General features: G+C 45.4%; 1 protein-coding gene across 5 annotated transcripts in view; it reads left to right on the plus strand.

Annotated features, from left to right (window-relative positions):
* The window catches only part of SMG5 (SMG5 nonsense mediated mRNA decay factor), a 58,075-nt gene that overhangs the window by 4,815 nt on the left and 29,091 nt on the right, over positions 1–24,169 (plus strand). For all 5 annotated transcript variants that reach the window (XM_075907432.1, XM_075907433.1, XM_075907429.1 and 2 more), the window contains exons 2-9: positions 5,314–5,412; positions 6,586–6,709; positions 9,782–9,938; positions 13,203–13,292; positions 14,587–14,676; positions 17,507–17,585; positions 18,477–18,602; positions 22,344–22,412. In XM_075907432.1, the coding sequence (XP_075763547.1) occupies positions 6,611–6,709; positions 9,782–9,938; positions 13,203–13,292; positions 14,587–14,676; positions 17,507–17,585; positions 18,477–18,602; positions 22,344–22,412 (710 nt within the window). In that variant the 5' untranslated portion in view covers positions 5,314–5,412; positions 6,586–6,610. The remainder of the gene's footprint in view (positions 1–5,313; positions 5,413–6,585; positions 6,710–9,781; positions 9,939–13,202; positions 13,293–14,586; positions 14,677–17,506; positions 17,586–18,476; positions 18,603–22,343; positions 22,413–24,169) is intronic.

Genomic DNA, 24,169 nt, shown 5'->3' on the forward strand with positions numbered 1-24,169 from the left:
ATATGCTGTAGGAAGGGGCAGGCAAGCTTTCCCATTTGGCTCTTCCAGTATAGGTAATTCCTGAGCTAGTCCAGTTCTGAGCCTCCTAAATAGCTGTCCATTGGATTAAATTATGAATTAGTTTACAACCTGTGATTTAATTTGAGACAGCAAAACTTATTTGATCAGGTTCCAAGAAAGCACTAGCCATTCAACTCTGCATTAACTTTGCGTAATCTACAATTTTAGATTGTGTTACATTATATAATTCAGCACTAATACAAACTGGAATAAAACTGAATAACTGCAGTTATCCTTGTAGACACATCTGACTTCCACAGGGTTATCCCAGTCTCTAATGTTTTAAATAAATAAGATGTGAGTAACCCACTCTGCCATCTTGCCCAATTCCAAAATGTTAGTGGCAAGGAAAGACCGTGTTAGATCAGTTTCCCCATCTAAACTTAAGAGAAATCATCATTGGATTGCTGCTTGGCATGAGATGCTGTATTTGGTTCTTTTAACAGACTGTCATCTGGTCTGCTTCCTGTCTGGTTCTGATCTGTTAGCTGAAAGCAAGGATCAAGCTCAGCAGGTGTTAAAATATGCAGTGAGGCATGGCATCAGTTTGGTAACCCCAAAATGTAATTCAGTCCCTGATGTTACTTGTTCACATCCCCAGTTGACATCACCTCCCACATGGGGTGACCGGGAGCAGGTCATGCGAAGAGGCCAGTGCTGGCATCACCAAGCATGGGAAGCCCCTACCAGAAGCCCCCCCAGGTGTGCTTGGGGCTGCTGGTTCCTGCTGCTGGCCCCTCCATGTGGGATCCTGTTTAATCGGTTAACCTGTTGAACCTAAGGTTTAACTCGGGGTGGGGAACCTGTTTGGGGTTTGTGGGCTGCTGATCCACAGAAAAATCAGGAGTCGCACACAAGTGAGAAGCAAAACAATAAACAAAACCCCCACAAACCCTCACTGATGTGGCCCCTGACTAAGGAGAGAGACACTCCCCACCAAAGCCTGAGGGGTGGGGGGGAGGGCAGGCTAGTAGATTTTCTGTGGTGGGAGGGCAGGGAGAGCTAGCCCACCATCATGGGCTCCCCAGTGCTGGGGGGGGAGGAAGCTCTGAGCCTTGGGGGCCAGATCCAGGTGGTCCCCGGGCCTTAGGTTCCCCACCCCTGGTTTAACTGATTGGGATTTTACATCCCTAATTAGGACATGGGCGGACGAGTTATGTTCTTATCAATGTGGTGTGTGTATCTTACAGAAAAGAAATCTTGCTTCCTTTTAACCTTTTTTGGCTCTGAGGTTGCAGATAGTGTTAGTTTGTCCATAGACACAGAAAACAGCTGGAAGGGCCAGTGTCCACTAGTGCCTGTCCACTGCAATTTCCAGAAGTTGAGCATGTGGGTTACACCCTAATGAATGATTCCCCACCCTGTCTAAAGGAAGGCGGAAATACCCAGAAGTCCCCAACTAAGTGCTCCCTGGAAGAAAACCTTTCCTGATTTCAAATTTGGCCGTCTGTTTAACCCTGGTGCATGCAAGCAAGATTTGACCATTTGATCCCATTTTCCCAGCCATATTATTGAGCTCTAAATAACAGTCTGCTTGGTTTTCTTTACTCAGTAGGGGCAATATTGCCTAGTGCTCTGGCAAATTGCTCCCTCATTGAATTTATTCTAACTTCATGTATATATATCGTTGAGCAGTATCCATGGTGTTGTATTCATGGTGTTGCTTAGCTAAGTAGAAGCTTACACAAGACTTTGTGATCCCCTTTCAGGTACATATCCAAGAATACAATTCTGTACTGGCCTGTGAGCTCCACTGAGCTGTCAACAATGAAAGATTCAGAGTTTTGTGTTAATAAGAAAGACCCATAAAGCAATCTGAGTTTAATAAATGAGTTGATGTTTGATCATCAAATACAGTTCATCTATACGTCTTTTAAAGCAAGGCACATGCTGCATCGCTTCGTACACAAGTTACTATCCCATTTTCAGGGTTTGATCAGCTACTTGTAAACAGGTGTTCACTGCACTTTAGTTTCTGACCCATGCAGTCTGAGTGACATAAATTTTCCTCTTGAGAAGTGGTGTTATGACTGAGCGAGGCTGGGCTGGAGGCAGTGCAGTTTTTTTCATATTTGACTGGTACATCATGAAATGATGTGGTTTTTTTAAACAATAGCTTAGACAGAAGTAAAAATTACATATTTTGGCCCACTGTTGGAAGGAAAGAAGTCTTTCAAAGGCTTCCCTCTTCACTGTAGGTGGAGGGAAAATGAATCAGCAGTTCTGAGTTTTGTTAACACTAGTACAGGTTGAATCTCTCTGGTCCGGCACCATTGGGACCAGACCGGTACTGAACCAGAGAATTTGCTGAACCACTGGAGGTCAATATTGTCTAGCAGCATTATCAACACTTTCACTACTTACTGGCCTCTTAAAAGACATTTGGGATAAATTAGAGCTAAATAATAGCACAGAACATTGAGAGTCAGGGCTGTAAACAAACTTTATGGGACTTGGCCACATCCATGATAAGCGGACATCTAACTAACTAAAATTCTGTCAGACCACTGATGTTGCCAGACCACAGAGTGCTGGACTAGAGTGGTTCAACCTATCTGTGCTCCGATTTGATCAAATTAGTCCTTGATTCTCCTGTAGTGCTCTGGTAGTAAAGTCTAGAGTGAGGTAAATGGTAGGGCAGAAATTGTAGGATGACAGTTAAAGGATAATGTTTATAGTTATTAATTTTTATTCCCTAGCTTACTGCTTGTGGTTAAAGCACAGGACCAAGAACTAGAATTCCTAGCTTCTATTTCTGACTCTGCCGTTGACTTGCTTGATTTTTGGTAAATTGCTTAGCTTCTTCACTTCTGTTTCTCTCCCTATAAATGTGTATGTAACCTGTTTACCTCACAGGGCTATTAAGAGGTTGGATTGATGCTTTTATGGTGCTGCGAGATTCTTATGTGGAAGATGGTATGGTATTTCTAGCATACTATTCTATATGTGATTCTCATGAAGAAATATAAGACAAGATAAAATATAAAGAAGAAATTGTTACCTTAATGGAACTATTTTTTTCATACAGGAGCTGGGTTTTCATCTCCCAATCCATTGCTTTGCAAACAATGATCCCTTATAAGGACAGAATAGCCTCAGTCTCTGCCTCCACCCTTACTCCCAAATTGAAAACACTGTAGAGATATTTAAGTTAAAGATCCTTAATCTCAATTGAACAAATTAGTCTTTATGGGGTATCATGTGAGATGGGGATTTTTGTTTTTCTGGGATCCTGAAAAGTTTTTTTGCCAGATTACATTTCATCTTGTGCATTTGTAAAGGAGACTTGATTTGCTAGGAAGGAGTGATATGTGAAACTTGCCTGCACTGACTTCAGTAGTTTTAAAGGAAACAGTTTTTAGTTTCAGCCTCCCCATCAGAATCTATTTTTGCATGTGCAAGTCCTCTACACAAATTGTCTGGAGTCCATCTGTGCATATTTCTCAAGAGAAGGTCAGGGGTTTTAATGGGGAGATTTGTTTTATGCTAGCAGTGGATTTTTTGTGGGGGATGGTGTAGGGATGTAAACGATTAGTCAAGTAGTGACTCTACTATTCGCTTCCCTCCCTTGCTGCCTCTGTCAGAGAGGATAAGGGGGAGGGGAAGCAGGAGCTGGTGCAGGGGGGATCTGGCTTAAAAGTTGGTTCCCCTCAGCACCATCTCCATTGGGGGGCAGGGTAGACAGTCATAGACGGGGGACCGGGTACAAGCCAGAAATCATCTGATTCCCGGTTCGTGTCCAGTCCTAGATGCTGCACCTCTGCTTTTTAAATGTATTAAAAGCTGCTAGGCTCTTAATGCATTTAAAAGGCAGATCCGCAGTGGGATTAGCCCCCGGGGCTGGGAGCTAACCCCACTACTGCTCTGCAGTTTCCCCCCCTTATCAACTAATCGAGCAGTCAATGGAAATTCCATCTCATATAAAGACTAATTTGTTCAAAAGGTATGAAAGAATTTGTGTAGCCCTTATTTGACCTTTCTTATCCCTTCTTTACAGTAGTTTATCTTCAATTTCTTGTGCAAACAAGTATCTCTCAATGCATGGCAGTTACAGCAACAGATATGTTAACGTATGTACTGAATGGATAAGCAATGACAAAGAGATTTATGGGTGGCAAAGAATAAGTACCCTGTATGGTTGATTGCCTGGAGATTGTTGGTGGGATAGAGAAAAGGGGAGGTGGAAGCTCTATTTTAAAAAGAGGCCATGAGGTATGACTGAAATGCCTGGAGGTGGGTAGGCTGTTGAGCTGATACAGTGGCAGCAAAGCTATCCGTTTGACAGGCAGGAGTTACGAAGATGACCCAAGTAGTAGAATGCATTTGATTGGTCATTGCTAAATTTTGCTTTCTTGAACTCCTCTTTTAGGTATTAGTCAATGTGTTTTCTACCTGTAATAGTGGTTGCTGTTTATACTTACCAGATTCTCTGTCTTGAGTATGGTGCAGCTGAATGGAATCAAATTGGCCGGTCAGCTTGGTTCATATCTTTGAATCCTCACACACTTGGTATTTTACACAGGTTTGGATTATTCTCCCAGGGACTCAGGAGTTTCAAATGGTGACTCATGAATGCAGTTTTTGCATTGATGGTGCACTTGATATTGCTTGTTCAGTGTTGCAATGGCTTTTGAGAAAACATTTTGTTTTTAATTCAGGTGTTCTTATAATACCTGGTTCTTAGGAAGCACGTTTCTTTCAAGGAGCTCAAAGTTCTTTGCACATATTAATTAATGAATCGCTACAACAATGATGGGGAAAGTGAGGCATAATGAAGGTGAAGAAGTGACGTGTCCAAGGTCACACAGCAAGTCAATAAAAGAACAAAAAATACAGGACTGTTGATGCTCAACCCCCTTCTTTAATCACTGAAAACCAATCCATTTTGACAGTATTGGTTTTTTGTTAACTGCTGAAGATAAAAGTTCACAGTAGTGTCTCCATAGAAGTCTGTCTCATTGAAGTCTGCCAGTGCAAAAATATGTTATATTTGCCTGCTCAGGCAGTGGTACCCAGTAGCTAAGCAGATGAATTCTAGCATATACTTCATTGGTTACATAAGACCTTTCTTTTTTCCATAAGCTTTTAAGGATAATAGAACTGTTCAAAAATAGCACGTCAGTTGGTGTGATGTGGCATGGTACGGTTTGTTAATGGTTCTTTCTTGCCGGAAGCCATCCTGGGTAGATCTCATATAAGGCCCTCACATGTGAATTATTATCCTGACGCTCATTTTTCTGTATTGTCTGGCAGAGCGGTGGTGGAGGCAGTTCATAGACTGGATCTCATACTCGGTAACAAGGCAGCTTATCAAGAAGTATTCAAGCCAGAGAACATCAGCTTGAGGAACAAGTAAGTTGGGGAGATGCCGTATTTTAATTTGTGGTAGGAAAAATCTAATGTGCCAAGTTACACGCTGCTTTGTTTCAAGCGGTTTCACATGGTACTGAATTTGTAGTGCATCTGTCAAGCAAAGGACCCACTTGCTCTTTGTGTGTTCCATTTGTACAGCACCTAACACATGGTTGTCTTGGTTCATGACATGTTACCACAAAACAGATAAGTCTTCTCCACTGCGGTTAACGATCTTTTTTATAATTACAGTACCTTAAAATACCTGTGTATGAAGGAATTTCATACATATATGGCGGAAAATCCCCAAACTTGACTAGTAGAGAGGATTTTTTATCTCATGGTTGAAAAAAAAATGTACTGAAAGCCATATAGGGATAATTAAAAGTGATTGCTTATTGGGGCTGGTGATTAGTGTAGTTTTCATACTATGTAAATGCTATTCTGACAGCACTTTTAGTTCCCCTGCTGTGGACATTTATTATGTGGCTTGCTTTAGTGTTTACTTCTCTGTAAAAGTGCCTTGCAGGTTGGATGCTGATAAATAGCTGGTAAAAATCTTAGACTAATTGTATGTGTTCATTCACTCTCTTTCGCATAATTATCTCTAATTTTAGCCTGTAAGCTTCATGAGTATCTCAGAATGCATCACTGCTTAATAAATAAAGTATATTTATGTCCCTCATCCACTCTCAAAAGACTTGGAAGGCAGGAGTGTCTGCCACATCATGCTGGGCTTGTGGGGTGGCTGGAGGGGCAGAGCTTGGGAAAGTCTTGCCTTTCTGGTCTTGATGTGGTGTGTTCATTGGGAATAGAGTTAGACTTCCCAATGAATTGGCAGGCCACAAGCAGCCTTATTACTTGTGCAGAAGAATGGCTCCCTGCTTACACAGGAGTGGTGCACTTAGCTCCCTGAAATGACTGACAACCCAGATCTATGCTTCAGTTAGACAGGTCATCAGCAGAGGGAGTGACTACCCCCCTGCTCTCCCTGGAGTCTGGGCATGCTGCTGTCTATCTGGAGTAAGCCACTCAGAGTGCATGGCCACTAGGTGGCCATGCTGCCCCTGTAATGACATCCAAGCTTTCCTTTGTCCCTGCTCCTGTGGTTGTGGTGATGTAAGTGGCTACTGCCACTAAATTGAATAGTCTGCTTTGTGCTCTCTGTCTCAGGTTGCGAGAGCTGTGTGTGAAGCTGATGTTCCTGCATCCAGTGGATTATGGGAGAAAAGCAGAGGAACTGCTGTGGAGAAAGGTTTACTATGAAGTTATCCAGCTCATTAAAACAAATAAAAAGGTAGGTGTCTGTGCCTCAGAGCCAGAACTACTTCTGCTGTGCGATGTGTTAATGGTTTCAATTCTTTGGAAATATGGCTTGAACACAATATTGGGAGACAGAAGCTCCTACATCTTAATTGTAGCTCTGTCACAGACTTGCTTTCTAAACTTGAGCAAATCAATATGGCTGTGTAGGTGCAGAGAGCTTCTCCAAATCAAGTTGTTTTCCATTTCCTTATCTCCAAAACAGGAATAATATCTCCATGGGAAGCAGGTGTCACAGTTAATTTGCAGGAGAATGTGGAGAAGTGCTGATTAGTTTTATGCTAGAGAGAATCTAGAAAGTCAAATTACTTCCATAGTGCTTTGCACGTTATCCTGGTGATCTTATCAAAGGAATGTAAAAGGAACTTTATACTGGTCTCCTCTAAATTAGGGATGTAATAAGAGAACCATTAACACAGTTAATGGTGAATGGTTACAGTGAACGGTTACAAACAGGCTCTCACCCCATTCCTGTGGAGCCAGCTGCCACCCCATGCTGCTGACTCTGTATCAAAGCCCACTGCACAGGATGGTAGCTGGCTCACTGGGAGTAGGACAGCAGCCGGCTTAAAAGCTGGCTCCTGGTGTGCACAGGCTGCCATCCTGTGAATGGGCTGAAAATCTGGTTCCTAGCATGCACTGGCTTCTGGGGTGCTGGCTGCAGGTGAGTGTAACCATGTAACCGCTGACATTTACCTAATTACCTGCTTTTTAACACCCCTAATCTAAATCAGTTCTGCTTTAGCGAGCAGTGTTCTCCTGGGGCTTACCATCTGGGGTTCGCCAAGTTCTTTACTGATACTGTGTTAAGGAATATGGCTGTAGGACCTCCGAACTAGAGGGAAGTATTGCAAACAAATGCTCAGATATCACAGTTCAGATCACAAGGGATATGCTTGTGTCCCCCCCCCCCCCCCCCCCCCTCCAAACAACGGTTTGGAAAGCAAAGCATAGAGGTGTTGTGACTTACCCAGGTTAGTGTAGTGAGCCTTTGGCATTGCTGGGCAGGGCCATACCTAGCGTGGTGTGGGGCCTGGGACATCCCCTTGCTCTGCCCCCATTGCACTCCTTTCCTCAAGCCCCCTCCTCTGAGCAGTGTGACCTGGGAGATTACCAGGGACTCTGGCACTGGCAGCACAGTGCTGGTAACTCCACAGACTGCCCTGTGCCCCACGGGGGCCCCCCAAAATGCAGGGCCTTGGGCAACTGCCCTGAATTATTCTATGGACAGCATGGCTCTGGTGCTGGGAATAAAATCCAGATTTGCTGACTGTTATGTGATCATCTTTGCTGTCTAGTGAAATGTCATTGGTAGAGCCACAGAATGAAAGTCATGGTTTGTTTTGGCACCTCACTATGTACAGAGAACTATTAGTGAAAATATTGTGGAAAAAATCATTTCATATTGAGTTGTGTGCATAAATAAATATATGTTTGCTCAAGATTTAGAGAGCATGAAATGCATATGCGGTGGTCTGTTAGAGCAGGCCTGGGCAAAATATAGCCTGCAGGCCAGATCCAGCCCGCCAAGCCACCAGATCCCACCCGTGCATGTTGCAGGAAGCCCCAGGCAGACTCCCCGCTTGCCTATCCCCACCCGCACGCAGCTCAGAAACGTGGCTGCAGGGTGGCTTCACTTTAAAAACAGAGCCTGGAGGGGAGGGGAGAAAGCTGTTAGAGCTGCTCCCGCCCCCAGCACAATCCCATTGGCTGGCTTTTGGCCAGAAACTGGCCAATGGGAGCTACCTGTTTCAGTAACAGGCAGCCATGAAGCACAAGCAGCTTGCAGTTATTCACAAAGCACATGGCTGCAGCCTGGGCGGGGGCGGGGCAGGCAGGGACGCTGATTCTGGAACGAGCTGCTGACTGGTAAGTCTCCTGGCTAGAGCCTGCCTCTGGCACCCCAGCCCCTCTGTTTCCCAACACTCCGCCCCCCTACTCCACATACCCAAATCCTTTGCCCCCTTCTATACCCATATCCACTCCCAGATCCGGCACCTCTATGCCCTGCCCCAGATCAGTCTCCTCTTGCCCTATGTCACAACCCAAACCTTTGCATCCCCTTCTATATCCCAAATCCCTGCCCCCTAGGTCATAATCCAACTCCCTGCATCACAGGCCAGTGTCCCAGGTGACAGCTGCCTTCTGCACCCAACCTCCATCCCTGACCCCGTGCCTCCTCCATTAATATCATGGAAGATTGCGGCCCTTGACCACTTTCAAAATTCTTGGAATGGGCCCCCCATCAAAAATTATTGCCCACTCCTGTGCTGGAGGCATAAGTCCTTCAGCACTTCCGTTCTGCTGACCCACAATAGTAAGTTAGGTGAACCAAGGAGAGAAGAACAATTGAAGCTGCTGATATTAGGTGTGATGCCAATGAGATTGTCTGCACTGCCAGAAAAATGTGTGTGTTCATAAATCGGGTTAAAATAGCAGTGAAGATGCAGCCTCTCTGCTTTAGCAGCTTGAGGCCAACTCCATGAGCCGTAACTCAGGCTGCTAACCTGAATTACAAGATGATTTGCTGTCTTCGCTGCTATATTAATCCAAGATGAGAGCACACCTTTTTTTCAGTATAGACCTGTTCTTAGAGGTAGACTCAATTTATCCTGTTGAGTGTGGCTGGTCAGGGAAATTTTGATTTAGTACAGCTGGAAAAAAAGGTTATTTTGCATAACCAGAAACCCATCTTTGGTCGTTGTTAAATATACATGAGGGTGTTGCTTCCTAAAGGCATGGTGATAATGTAATCAGTGCAATGAGGTTAGAGATGTGAAACATCAATTAGATCTGGTCTGTTCCCTCAGCCTCTGTACAGTGCCTAAATAATGTCACCTTTCTTGACACTTACACTTGTCAAATACTTGATATTAACAGTACAGGTTAGATTGTTGAGCAGGAGAGTGAATTGAACTTTAAAGAGGATGTCAAAAGATGAGTCACCCACTACTTCTTACCAAGTGCAACTTAGGTTGCCATTCAGAGTTTTACCTGTACTGCATTAACAGCCGCTCAACTGGCTATCTATTTTTGTTTTCGGCAGCACATTCACAGCCGCAGCACCCTGGAGTGTGCATACCGGACTCACCTAATTGCTGGCATAGGATTTTACCAACACCTTCTTCTCTACATTCAGTCTCACTATCAACTGGAGCTGCAGTGCTGTATTGACTGGACTCATGTAACAGACCCACTCATAGGTCAGTACCTGATGTGTATTGGCTCTTGGTTGATGCAAGAGACATAAGCAGCTGGTTCCCCTTTGCAATTGTTTCTGTTTCAAAATACAGAACAATTATTCTTTTCTGATTAGTTTATCTGTCCAAAACAGAGTGTCTGCTCAGCTTTTGTTTTCAAGTTAAAAACTTTTGGTAATGAAACAAGGAGTGGAAAATATTCTTTCTTACTGTCAAACTGCTCTGCGAAAATCCTCTAGCAAGTGTTAATATTCAGTATGTCAGATCTTACAGCACGATTTTGAAAAAAGCACTTACCTCTGGCTATTAAGAATGAGTGAAATTGTGGAAAGTAATCTATAGAAAATAAAAGGCTTTCTCAAAGAGGTATAATTTTCACTGGAGGTATAATTTTTGCCTCTTTTTTTTCCTTCTGTATGTGTTGCATTTGTGTGCTTTGTTTCACATGTATGTATTAAGATCCTTGATTCTCCAGCTGAATCTGGCAAACCTCTGCACTCCACTGACTTCAAAGGCCTATCCATGTAGTTACAATTGCAGACATGGAGCTGAAATTTAGGTTGATTTTTCAATTATATGAGAATGGGGAATAATGAGATATTAAGAAAAGGACTTGTTAAGGGGCAAAAAAAGAGAGTTTGGAATTAGAAATATCTGCCTATATCTAGCAATGAAATATTTTACTTGTTTGTGTCCAATTCTTAGCTGGTGAAAGATGATTGTATGGCAGTTGGCTTTGAAACATCAGTTTAAAAGGCAGATGTCCTTAGCAACTGTTGCTATGAGAAACTTTGTCATGGTACTGCAGAACTAATGCATCTTCTTTTAAATTCTAGCTGCCAAAGGATTAATGCCCACAAAACAGATATCAGACAAGATCACAAAGAGAAAACAGTTTCTTGCCACTTTAACCAGAAAGGACACTCTCTAAATGACTTAGCCACCTGCATTCTGCTACAAAGACCTTTTACATCTGCACTTGAAAGGGAATCCTCTGAACTGTCATTCATGTTAAAATTCGACACTTATCACCAAGGACTTAACAAGACTTTGAACTTTCTCACCCATTACCAAGACAGTTTCCCCAATTATCACCTGTAATACCATTAACTCACAAACATCCCACTCTCCCTACCTTTAATATCATCAATTCACAGACACTTACCTTCCTTCCTCCCCCTTCCCACCCCCCCCGCATCCCCCTTCTGTTCTGCAATGTGATTTGTCCTTTTCATATTTGTTCATTTTTTTTAATTGTATCCTTTGGTATATATGGTTGTGACTACTTTCTTCCACTATTTGATCTGAGGAAGTGGGTCTGGCCCACGAAAGCTCATCATCTAATAAACCATCTTGTTAGTCTTTAAAGTGCTACATTGTCCTGCATTTTGCTTCAACTACCCCAGACTAACACGGCTACATTTCTATCACAGCTGGATGTGTAGTCTTTGATAAATGATTGCATTTGCATGGGTCCTGTCTAAGTTTCTCAGGGTGCTGCAGATGCTTATAATTAAAATACAATAGCATGTGGACATTGCAAACATGGCAGCATCATAAAAATGGTGGAGCGGGAAGTGTGGTGCAGAAGGGCAGACAACTGAAAATGGGGGAAGTGGGAGGAGGCTGAATGGCACAAATGAGAATTACAAACTTAGATGGCAAAAACATTTTGTAGGTTCACCATCAGTTTATAGGCACAACTTTAGTCAGTGCACATTGGTAAACTATCAATTATGTGATGCCCATAACTAATCAGAAAACATTCCTCACTGGTCACTGGCTGGTGAGAAGGTACTAATATATTGTTTTTAAAAAAATCTGAACTGATGAGACATGTTCCCGGTGTTCCTGGTAAGTGCTGTGCTTGGGTGGCTGCCTAGGAGAGACTCAGATGCTGCCTCAGATCAAATAGTGGAAGAAAATAGTCACAACCATATATACCAAAGGATACAATTAAAAAAAAGTGAACACATATGAAAAGGACAAATCACATTTCAGAACAGGAGGGGGATGCAGGGGGGGGAAAGGAAGGAAGGTAAGTGTCTGTGAATTGATGATATTAGAGGTGGGGAGAGTGGGATGTTTGTGAGTTAATGGTATTAGCTTCCCCAATTATCACCTCTATCTTGATAATGGGTAAGATAGTTCAAGTGTTTGTTCATTCCTTTTTGGAGAGTGTCGAATTTTAACATGAATGACAGTTCAGAGGATTCCCTTTCAAGTGCAGATGTAAAAGGTCTTTGTAGCAGAATGCAGATGGTTAAGTCATTGAGAGAGTATCCTTTCTGGTTAAAGTGGCAAGAAACTGTTTTTTCTTTGTGATCTTGTCTGATATCTGTTTTGTGGGCATTAATCCTTTGGCGAAGTGTCTGAGATGTTTGTCCAATGTACATAGCAGACGGACACTTTCGGCACATGATGGCATAGATTATATTTCTGGATGCGCAGAAATATGTGTTCTTGATCTTATAACTCACTTGGTTAGGTCCAATAATGGTATCAGCAGAATGAATATGTGGACAAAGCTGGCAACGGGGTTTGTTGCAAGGGAAGGTATCAGGGTTGGTATTAGTGTGGTATGTCCTGTGGTTGTTGGTAAGAATCATCTTGAGGTTAGGGTAACCTGTCCAATAGATTATCAATAAACTACAGCCTATACTGGAACAGGATACCATACTCCAAGAGGCTCTGGGAGACAGACCCATAGTCTCCTATAGACAACCACCTAACCTCAAGATGATTCTTACCCACAACCACAGGACATACCACACTAATATTTTGTTCTTTATCCCTTTCACCCATTTTATTTCTCTCTCCTCTCCCCTCCCTCCTGTTGTCTATCATCTCATCATCTATCCCCGTCTATCACCTCATCTTCTCTCCCTGTTCTTTAACAGTCTCTCCACACTTATCCAGTTTCTAGTGGCTTGGTGGTAAAAGTTTTGGACCTCACATCAGTATAGATGAGTGAGATAGCACTATTAAGGATCCCCGTGAAACATACATGACCTTATGGGTAGTGAGGTAGCCTTAAAACAAAATAATGTTGTCTGCATGAGTCTTGCACAATCTGGTAGCCTGGAACAAACCTGCACTGATCTGTAATGTACCACAGACAAAGGCCAGCATTCCAGTCTCAGTGTGTGCGCTCTTATTTGCATGCGCTTAACTGTCACATGTCTCATGAAGAAGCGTAGGTTCCCGCTGTCTCTTTCCAACAGCCTTCACCCACGGGTGTGTTATGATTTGATATTTCTCATGTAGGATGCAAGAAACCTGTGTCTGCATCGGGGAAAGAAATGGAGTGGGCACAGATGGCGTGTCACAGATGTCTGGTTTATCTGGGAGATTTAGGTAAGAGCAGTGTTTTCTTGCAGGGCGACCTTTAAAGTATAAAGACTGTTGCATGCATAGCACTGATACTATGATTGTTCGTCACCAGTGATAACTTCTTGCAGACACTGGTTTGTCTCAGGCCTGTTGTACACTTAGAATTTAGTGTTGCTCTGGGGCAGGGGGAGAATCTATGATTTTGAAACCTATATCTGTGCTGACCTAATCCCAGTGGATGGAAGAATTCTTCCATCAGCCTATCTACCTTCGCTCAGGGAGATGGTATTTCTATAGCGATGGAACAGCCCATTCCACCATTATAGGCTGCTCCTGCAGTAGGGGGTTGTCTGGTATAGCTATGGCACCATGAACATTAGAGGGATGTAAAAATGCATTTAAAAATATAACAGCTAAAAAGTCTAGCAGTTACATGGCTGCGGGCTCTGCAGTATAAAGCCTAAATACTGCCGAGCCTGCAGCGAAGCCACCTCCCTGAGAGCACAAGGGCTGCTGCCAACCTCGTTCCCAGGAAGCCTTCGCTTCAGGCTCTGCACCCAGGGAGCCACCATGTATCTGGGGAAGATGGGGAGTGGATCCATCCCTTAATGGTTAACCTTTTACATCCCTAGTAGACAAGCCTTACACACATTTATCACTGACAGTGAAACCCGCTCAGATAACAAATCTGTTACAGAATGGAGAGGTGCTGTTCTAGTGATGTTCTGGGTCTGAATTCTTTGCTGAATAAGAACATGGTCTGGCTTTCATTTGCAATGCTCTGGCACTGTAACGAAGTCTTCATAGTGGGCATAACTTACCATGTGCACTTTAAGTCCCTTTCAGAGTCCCAGGTAGTTCAAAGAGGCCTGAGTGTACATGAGAATTTGGCCCAGCATGTAGAATTCTGAATTGATTCCAGGGCAGGGTAATAATGACAAAGCGGTGGCTTTTCAGTAGCTAGTACGAAACATGATCACATATTGGTCCATTCTGTAATGGGCTTGTGTCTATACCTCACAGTCATAACCACAAGCAGTGAGGATGTGACATGATTTAACTTGTTGCTTGAATAACAAAGCGTGCATGTGAAAGAATGAATATGCATGTGAACGTGCATGAATAACTTAGACACGGTGAATGAGGTAATTGGACTGACTTCTGTTGTCAAGATTGACAAGCTTTTGAGCAACGCAGAGCTCCTTTTCATGTCTGGGAAAGGTACTCCAGGCATCACAACATTGTTCCCTTTTTGCACTGGGCAACACCAGGCCTCAGCCTGTGCTTTCTATTGCACATGATGTGTGTTTCTTTTTAGCTCGCTATCAGAATGAGCTGGCAGGTGTGGACACGGAACTGTTGGCTGAGAGGTTTTACTATCAAGCCCTTTCTGTTGCGCCACAAATTGGTAAGTGAATTGCCATGAATTTTGGAGCCTTTCAGAGCAATAACATCGCTTGCAAAGCCTTAAACCTCTTGTGAAAATGACTGGAAGAAAACACTGTTAGAGTAATTGCGATGTTTTGGTGACCCTTATGGTATTTGCTTTTGAGAGATTTGTTTTGTTACCCAGTTACAATAATTCCTCCTTTGTGAGACTCTCTCTTGCTGGCAAACCAAGGAGAGAAGAGCTCCTCTGCTTTAACTCCCAGGATGATGTTGATTTATTGAGTAACTTCCATTCTCTAGCCACATCATGTATAAAAGTTCTAATTTATACAGAAGTGATGGTGTCATACCCAACTGAACTAAGATCCAGCAGCGTGTTGCTGCTTTTGCAGTGCACTATTGCTAATACCACAGATATAGCCCCCAACCTCCTTTTTGGATTTACATTTGTACAGAGTTACTGCTTGTAATGTGGTGGGAGACTGAGAGTTGGACTCCTGGGTTTTATTCCAGGTGCACCACTATGGTCTTATGGGCAAGTCTCTTAACACTTTATGCCTCGGTTTTCAGGCCTGTAAAATGGGGAAGTTTTGCAACTTTACAAGGTTAATACACAGGGCTTGACAAATCCGTTTATCTACTCGCCTGTGGCGAGTAGATTTCAGCCGGTCACCCCATTCACCAGTGGTGCGCGCATGTGCAGTGTCGATCTGGCACATGCGCGGTGCGGGGCTGGCGAGTGGATTTCACCTCTGTTTGTCGAGCCCTGTTAATACATATAAAGCATTCTTGAGTTTCTCTAACAATAGGTACACTAGAAGTACAGGAACTTATTGAATAGATTTCTTCTCTAATGTCTTTTTAAATAGTTGCAATTAAAATGTATGTAATACTCCTGTCATGCTCTCTAAGCATATGCACAAAGTAGAAATTCATTAATACAGAAAATATTGATACAAGGTTGATCAGTGATTCAAACCCTCCTGAACATACCGACTGCTGGAGCTACCCTGAAGAGAGTGGTCTTGCAGAATATCCTGAAAGGTGTAGCAGGTCTGACAGTCTGAGTTTGAAAATAAAAGTTGAGGGCCTCTAAGGGCATATCTTCACTGCCTGACAGATCGATGGGCAGTGATCAATGGAGGTTGATTTAGATAGATATGATACTAGATGCAATAAATTGATCACCAGGCGCTCTCCCGTCAACTCCAGTACTGTACCAGAATGACAAGAGTAAGGGGAGTCAGTGGGAGAGTGTCAGCTGTTGACATACCTCAGTGTAGATCTAGATATGTCGACTTAGCTACATAATTCATAAAGCTGAAGTTGCGTCCTAGGATTGACAGCCAGTGGCAGTGGAGAGTTGACCTGAGTACGCCTTTCAAGCACTGCACAGATATGGAAATGCAGGGAGTCTTAATTAAAAGCCTCAGCTGATCTCAGTTGTGGGCTTCATATTAGGGATGTGAACAAGTAGTCAACTGGTTTTTTAACTGATAAGCCTAGGCTTATCGGTTAATCTAGTTGACTAGTTTACGGTTCACATTTTCCCCGCCCTCCCTTTCTGCCTATGTATCAGAGGCAGCAAGGGGGAAGGGGAAAGCAGAAGCTGGCTTAAAAGCTGGCTTCCCCCAGCACTGGCTCCACAGTGCTGCCTGCCTCCTCCCCACCCCCTTCCCCACGCCGCTGCCTCTATCAGAGGCAGCAGCATGGCAGGGAGGGCAAGGGAGGTTTCTCTGAAACAGCCTCTGATTGTGGCAGTGCTGGTGCTGGCTGAAGACAGGGGCTGCTCTGCAGCAGGAGCCTCTGTCCCCAAGGGTCTGGGGGAGAGGTCCCAGCAGCCTCTGTCCGCGGATAGCTCGGACCCCCTGCACACATGGATTGCTAGCACCCTGCACTGCTGCCTCTGTATTAGAGGCAGCAGCGTGGGGCAGCAAGCAGCCAGTCTGCAAGGGGGGCTGGCTTTTAAACTGGCTCCCCTCGCAGACTGGCTCGTGCCTGGCACCCTGCACTACTGCGTCTGTTAGAGAGGCAGCAGTGCAGGGTGTCACAGGGCTCCCCAGGAGTGGGGCTAGAATGCACTGGCTGCTAGTCCCACCCCTGGGGATAATAGAATAGTTGACTAACAGCTTAGAATTCATGCAGGCAAGTCAATTATTCAATTAACCGATACCTACATCTGAAGTAGAGATGTTCTGTATGGACCTGAACTACAGAGATGCTGAGGTGTAACCCCTTGAATTGCACTCAGAAACAGTAACAGATCATGGAGCACATTGTATAATGAGCCTCAGAGGTATTGTTAAGTGGATGGCTGTGTTTGGTAGAAGCTAAAGCTTTTCAGTGGTCCTTAGAGGCAATTTCACAAAGGATACAGCTACAAAAGCATAGTGCAAGGCTTTTTCCTCTTTGAGCTGTTGCTAGGGCTGACCCCCCCCCCCTCCAAGTATGACTAACTGGCATTTATTGATCAAAATTTATATACCGCAGTAAGTTTACATGAAGCTGTTACGTTCTAGCAATCCAAATCAAACAGATAGCACAGTAGTTTAGGAGAGAAGGGGACATGAGAATTATGGATGAGGAGGAGGGCTTGCTTGAAGGAAAAAGGGGAGCCAAGTAGAGAAGGGACAGGAAGATGTTAAGGTAGCAGGAAGCAGAGTGGTAAAAGGTGAAGGAAGCAAGTAGCCAAAGCCACCGCTTCATGACTGTGTTAATGTCCTTTGTGCCTGCTGCCTCTGCACCTTCTACCATGAACAGAAATGTAGTGAGGTGTAAAGGATCTTCTTACATGGGGGTTGTTTGAAATAACACAGACTAGTTCACTCTCCTTTTAATTTTCATGACAGGGATGCCCTTTAACCAGCTGGGGACACTGGCAGGGAGTAAATATTACAACGTGGAAGCTACCTACTGCTACTTACGCTGGTGAGTAACTGCTACAAAACACACTGAGGATGGAGGGAGCTGATTCATCCCCTTTGCCCTTCCAGTCATTGAGCCAAATTATTTTCTCCTTGTTCCGTCATGTGTTACTCCTTTTTCTGGCACTTCCGTTAGTAGTGGGAATGCTGGTGGAGAGAGGTTGTGAAGGCTGCCTCCCTGACAAGATATACTGGATCACAGGGCCATAGATCAAATAAAAGCATGAAGGACCAGATATTAAATGATATTTAGGCACTTAAAGATGAAGACAGGATCCTAGTATGATTTTTCAGAAGCACACAGATACTTGCAAAGGGCTGGGCAAGTCCTTGCAGCCTGGTGCAGCTCTGTGTGCCTCACTTCAATTTCCCCAGGCCAAGGAGACACAACACACACTAATCAAATATCACTTCCCTTTTTAGTAAGGCTTCAGGGCCTGAGTAATTACAATAAACAATTCCTAAGGTTTTCACCTCAGGGCTGTGCCTCAGCTCTTGAATTTAAAGTCCACAGAACAAAGCTGCTAGCGAGGCCAGTTTCCTGGAGTCTGAGAGAAAACCACCTACTCACTGCAGTGTGCATGGCCTCTGTTTCTTCTCTCTTACTCAGCTTCCTGTTTAAATAGCTCTGTCCTAGTGTGGGACAGGTCTTGAGTACATCCAGGCTGTGTCTAACCCTAACCGTGTCCCGTTAAGGGGGAGTACACTACTTCACTGTGCCTACTGAAATCCTTTAAAATCTCACTCTGGACCTATCTACATGTTTATGTGCCAAATTATCTTTAAAAATCGAGCACCAAGTTTTGTGGCACAGCCCAGTCAAAGCCACAGAAAGTAAGTGGTGATGCTCCCAGCAGAAAAGTAACCTATTGTTTGTAAAATGTTGGCATCTTAGTATCCAGTCTGAAGTATCCTTTGAAGGTGCCTATGGTAACCTGAAGCGGCTATATGACAAGGCAGCCAAAATGTATCATCAGCTGAAGAAGTGTGAAACCAGGAAGCTGTCTCCAAGCAAAAAACGGTAAGAACTGGTAGAGAGGAGGGAAGTATTGGAAAGTACTCTATATGCAGCTTATGGATTTCAGTCTCCAGGATTGTTCTTCTGACACAAGCACTGAATTTCACTTTATGAAATAAAAAGCAGTATGGGACCTCTGACATGAAGTAGTGGAGAGCCTGTAACATGGTGTGTCTCATCAACCAGATGCCTCCTTCTGGTCACTCTGGGAATTAGCTTCTTGGTGCTAGAGTGCCCCCTTCTGGCTGGTGTTACTTCTGTGTTAGGACTCTCATTCCTCCCAGATTGTGGGATCCTCCCTCTGGGTACTGCTCTGCCATAGTGCCCCTGCGCTCTGGGGTCCTCCCCCTCTGGGACCCCCCAACTCCTTATGCCCATCTTGCCTCAGTGACCCACTCCCAGTCTTCATCTAGCCCTGTACCTCAGGGGCAAACTGCAGTCTGAAATGGCCACTCATCATTGGCAAGGGGGTGTGGAACTCTCCTTGGAAGCTATGGGGCCAACAGCTGTGGCAATTATTAGCCAATTAGGGCCCAGCTGAGGGCACTATAAATAAAGGATCCTGGATGGGTGGAGACAGCCACACACTTGCTCTGACTGTGGAGCAGAAGGGACCTGGCTGCTGGGGAAGTGGGAGGCTTCTGAGACAAGGAAGTACTCTCAGGCCTGCAGACTGGGAGTGAGGCCAGGCCAAAGCTCCCCAGCTCTGTCTGCCTCTTCCCAGCACTACCCTGTCTCAGAAGCCTCCCACTTCCCCAGCAACCAGGTCCCTCCTGCTCCACAGTCAGAGCAAGAGTGTGGCTGTCTCCACCCATCCAGGAGCCTTTATTTATAGTGCCCTCAGCTGGGCCCTAATTGGCTAATAACTGCCACAGCTGTTGGCCCCACAGCTCGGCTGCCCCAGCCCTTTCCCAGGGCTGGGTTTTAACCCTTAAAGGGCCAGTGTGGAGCAGATTCCTTGTCGCAGAGCCCTTGGAATCTAATTCAGCAACCTACCATAATCCACTGTTTTTCATTAATGCCTTGTGTCAGCAATGCAGCAGTTTACTTTGTTTTAAATATGTCTTTGCTAGTTGTGTTTACTGCTGCATTGGCAGAAGTCCACATAGTTATCACTCATCTAGTAGACCTGTGGTGTCCAACACACTAGCTACTAGTCACATAGTGGCTACTGCTTCAGAACAGGTTGGATGCCACAGTAATAGACCAATATTCTTGGTGCATTTAATTAGGGATGTTAGTTAGCGATTAATTGAATAGTCATGCAACTGCATCAAAATTTATCAGAGGCAGCAGTGTGGGATGGCACATGGGAACCAGTCTGTGAGGGGAGCCAATTTAAAAGCCAGCTCTCTGCGCAGACTGGCTCCTGCCTGCTGTTCTGCGGTGCTGTCTGTGATACAGAGGCAGCAGCATGGGGTTACAGAAGCCCCTCTCTGCAGGGGATTCAAGCTCCCTGTGGACAGCCTTTTTTGCTGCAGCCTCCCCTAAGTCCCTCTTCCCTCTGCATTGCTGCCTCTGATAGAGGCAGCAGCAGCACGGGGAGGGGACAGGTAGCTCCCCCATGAGCACTAGGTCCTGCCTTACCCCTCTCCCCCCACTACCTCCTTGGGAGGTAGCAGGGAGTGAGGGGTAGGGCGGAGCCAGCTTAAAAGCCAGCTCCCCATGTGTATTGGTCCTGCCTACCACCCTGCCCTCACTGCTGTCTCTGATAGAGGCAGCAGCGTAGGCGAGTGGGAGCAGCTTGTGTGAGCCAATACGTGAGTGAGGAGCTGGCTTGAAAGCCGGCTTCCCACATGTACTGGCTCTTGCCTGTTCCCCTCACCCTTTGTGCTGCTGTTTCATTGGCTCTCACCTTCCCCCCACCTTCACTGCCTCTGATACAGAGTCAGCAAGGGTGTGTGTGCTTGTAATTAATAAGATTAACCGATAAGCCCTGGCTTGTCAAATACACACTTAACTGATTACTTGTTGATATCCCTACATTTAATGGGACGTTAGTAGTGTGAGTAACACTTTCTTGTTTCCATTTATCTGGCTTTGGTTTTTAATGCATTCAAATTTTCTGTGAAAGGTCTGGTTCTATTCTTAATGCTCTCCTCAGATATTATCTATACTTGTTTCTTTCTTCATGTCCATCACCTGCTTGCAGATGTGCTAGTGCCCGAGTCCAATAAATATCAGATAGTAGAGGTGGTATTTGTTCCACTATACATCTCCAAAACCTGACAGATAATTGGTTATGTGAAGTGGTTCCTGACCCCCTTTTTATTGAGAGAACAGATTTTGTAAACGTGCGGATAACAATGACAGGCAGTCCCCGAGTTACACGGATCCGACTTATGTCGGATCCGCAGTTACGAACGGGGCCCGTCTCCCTGGTCTCCAGCAGACCAGGGAGAGGAAGCAAAGCGGCGGAGCACGCGGACAGCCCAGACACGTCTGGGCTGTCCGCTGCCCGCGTGCTCCGCGGCTTTGCTCTGCTTTGCTCGCCGTCTCCCTGGTCTGCAGACCAGGGGGAGGGGGAGCAAAGCGGCGGAACACGCGGGCAGCGGACAGCCCAGACGCGTCTGGGCTGTCCTGCTGCCCTCGGGCTCCGCGGCTTTGCTCTGCTTTGCTCCCCGTCCAGGGAGCAGGGGAGCAAAGCAGAGCAGGGAGACGGGGAGCAAAGCAGAGCAAAGCCGCGGAGCCCGAGGGCAGCAGGACAGCCACGGCGCGTCTGGGCTGTCCCGCTGCCCCCGTGCTCTGCAGCTTTGCTCCGGACGCCTGTGGTACAGCAGCTGGGGCGCTGCCGGTTGGTCCCGTAGCGCCGCTCTGGGCGCTACTGGACCAACCCAGCAGCACCCCAGCTGCTCTGCCCCAGGCGTCCTGATTCAGCCACTGCTGGTCCGTTTCAGCCACGCCTGGGGCAGAGCAGGACGCCTGGGGCAGAGCAGCTTGGGTGCTGCTGGGTTGGTCCAGTAGCGCCGAGGAGCGGCGGTGCTACTGGACCAACCCAGCAGCAACCTAGCTGCTCTGCCCCAGGCGTCCCCAAAGTCAGCCGCTGCTGAAACTGACCAGTGGCTGACTACAGGAAGCCCCTGCCCCAGGCTTCCTGGAATCAGCCGCTGATCAGTTTCAGCAGCAGCTGACTTGGGGATGCCTGGGGTTCTTAAGTTGAATCTGTATGTAAGTCAGAACTGGCGTCCAGATTTAGCCGCTATTGAAACTGATCAGTTTCAGCAGCGGCTGAATCTGGATGCCAGTTCCGACTTACATACAGATTCAACTTAAGAACAAACCTACAGTCCCTATCTTGTACGTAACCCGGGGACTGCCTGTAGAGAATATGCATATTTGCCAGCCAAAATTGCTGATCAATGAGAATACTGACATCTTCTGCCTTTACAGCTTAAGATCTTGTTCTCTCTCTGACTGAGCAACCTCATAACTCTTAATTCCCTCCAGTGCTTACCCCCCATCTTTTCAGTCCAAACTCCTGTGTATATTTCTTCTTTCCAAAGTTTAAACATGATCACAAGTTCTGAACTGGACAGAATATCCATGCTCCTTTCTCAGCGCAGGAGTCTCTGATGGCAAAATCTAGCTTGACCACACATAAATGCCGCTATAGTGAAGGTGGAAGACAATGAAGAAAGTATCTACCCCTCAGGAAACTGATTTACATACATGAATAAGAACATTGTTATCCTCTTGCAGTTGTATTTCGATACTTACTTCACCATATTTCTCTTTAATCTGTAGATGCAAAGACATTAAAAGGTTACTGGTGAGCTTTATGTACTTGCAGAGCCTTTTGCAGCCAAAAAGCAGGTAAGGTTACTGTGACATAGTGGGGATTATACTCACTCTGTTCACGTTGTTGTATGATTCCTACTGTCTTGTGCTGCTCTGTTTTGTGTGTGTGTGTGTGTGTGTGTGTGTGTGTGTGCGCGCGCGCACTGCCTCGCCACAGGCTGCTCCAGCTCAGCACGTACACAATAGCTCAGGCTCTCTTGTAAACTGAGCGTAGGTGAGATGTATGACCAGGTGACGTCTTTTGGACTGGAAGCTGGAGAGAGCAGGTGGGGCTGCCTGCAGGGCTGGGACCAGTTGCTGGGTATGTGAGCGAGTCTTGGCTGGCTTTGGATGCAGGAAGTCTAGCTCATGCAGGGAGCTAGACATGGATTGTACTGATTGCTCCTGGTTTCTGGGCTAACAAGACCGCGCTACGCTGTACCCCGATGAATGAATAAACCTTCTGTTCTATATGCTGTCTGAGAGTCACGTCTGGCTGCGGTTGGGGATGCAGGGCCCGGTGGCTCCCCACGCTCTGTGACTGTTATTACACAACTTATATCCTCTGTAGGTGACTTGCATCTGCAAATATTAGAAATGGAATTAGGCTTGCTCTGTATCCTCACCGCAAATGCCCAACAGCATATATTAGTGATGCCTGTGCTGAGATTTTCATTGAAGAATCTCAAATGTCAGTAAAGTTTTATTCTCTTCCTGCACAGAGGGGTTGTATGATTGCTACTGAGAAACTCCACACAGAGGGACTAAATAATTTAGTGATGGTCACACAGTCAATGGCTGAGCAAATGTCGAACTCAGGAGTTCTGACTTCCCTGTCCCTCAGTCTCATCTTCGTGTTGCAATGCCCCTCTGTGTCTGAATGCTTTTCCCAGTCTTCAGATCTGTGCTCCGATCAAAGCAGTGACAGAATGACATGGATGCAAAGTGCACTTATGCAGAACAGTTCATTAAACTCAAACACCTGTAATCTAACCTTGTTCAGAGGAAAGAACAACATAACCTGTTGGAATAAGTGGAAAGTTTTGTACCGTTGCATGGCTGCTCTCGGATTTTCTCTCTCAACCCGGAGACTTCAGGTAGCGCTGAATGAACGCTTCAAATACTGCGTGTCCTGATTGGCTGGGGAGTGGGGAAGTGGCAGGACCTCCACAGGCCGGATCAGCATGTGGAGGCCCTTTTGCCCACCCCAATTTAGTCTCTTTCCCATTTTAAGGAACTGATTTGTGTTGGTTGACCCTGGATTTACTCTTCAGTGTTACTCCATGTAAGGCACAATCTGGTGGTCTCTGCATTTCAGGGTGTGAGTGAAAATAGAACTCTTCTAATTGCCCGGGTCTGCTATTCTGTTGAATTGGGTTTGCTGGACTTTTTGCAGCTGGCTTCTCTCTAGTAGCTGGGAACATTTTGTAATCCACTGTACTGATTCCCAGGGTGATTCCTCTGAAGCAGCAAAGAGCTGTAGATGATTCTGGGGTGCATGTGAGGTTGTAGATGAGAACAGGTATGTGTGGGAGTGTCACAGAAGGAAAATGGTTAAGATCCTCGATTTAGGTTGTTGCAGTGTGATGTTTTAACTACACACACTAGAAATGGCTGATTCTGAAATGTTTACCCATCTTAACAACAAATTGTACTGTGTATGTTGATGTGGAGTGCCATGTAGTGTCTTCAGACCTGGGGTATATACCTGTGTGAAGGAAGTCACCTAGTGATTATTTATCCATCTCATGGGGAATTTTTGTGGCTTATTCCAAGAGCTATAGGAGTGTAAA

Source organism: Pelodiscus sinensis, chromosome 24 (genome assembly GCF_049634645.1).
Source record: "Pelodiscus sinensis isolate JC-2024 chromosome 24, ASM4963464v1, whole genome shotgun sequence".
In the NCBI taxonomy this organism is placed as follows: domain Eukaryota; kingdom Metazoa; phylum Chordata; order Testudines; family Trionychidae; genus Pelodiscus; species Pelodiscus sinensis.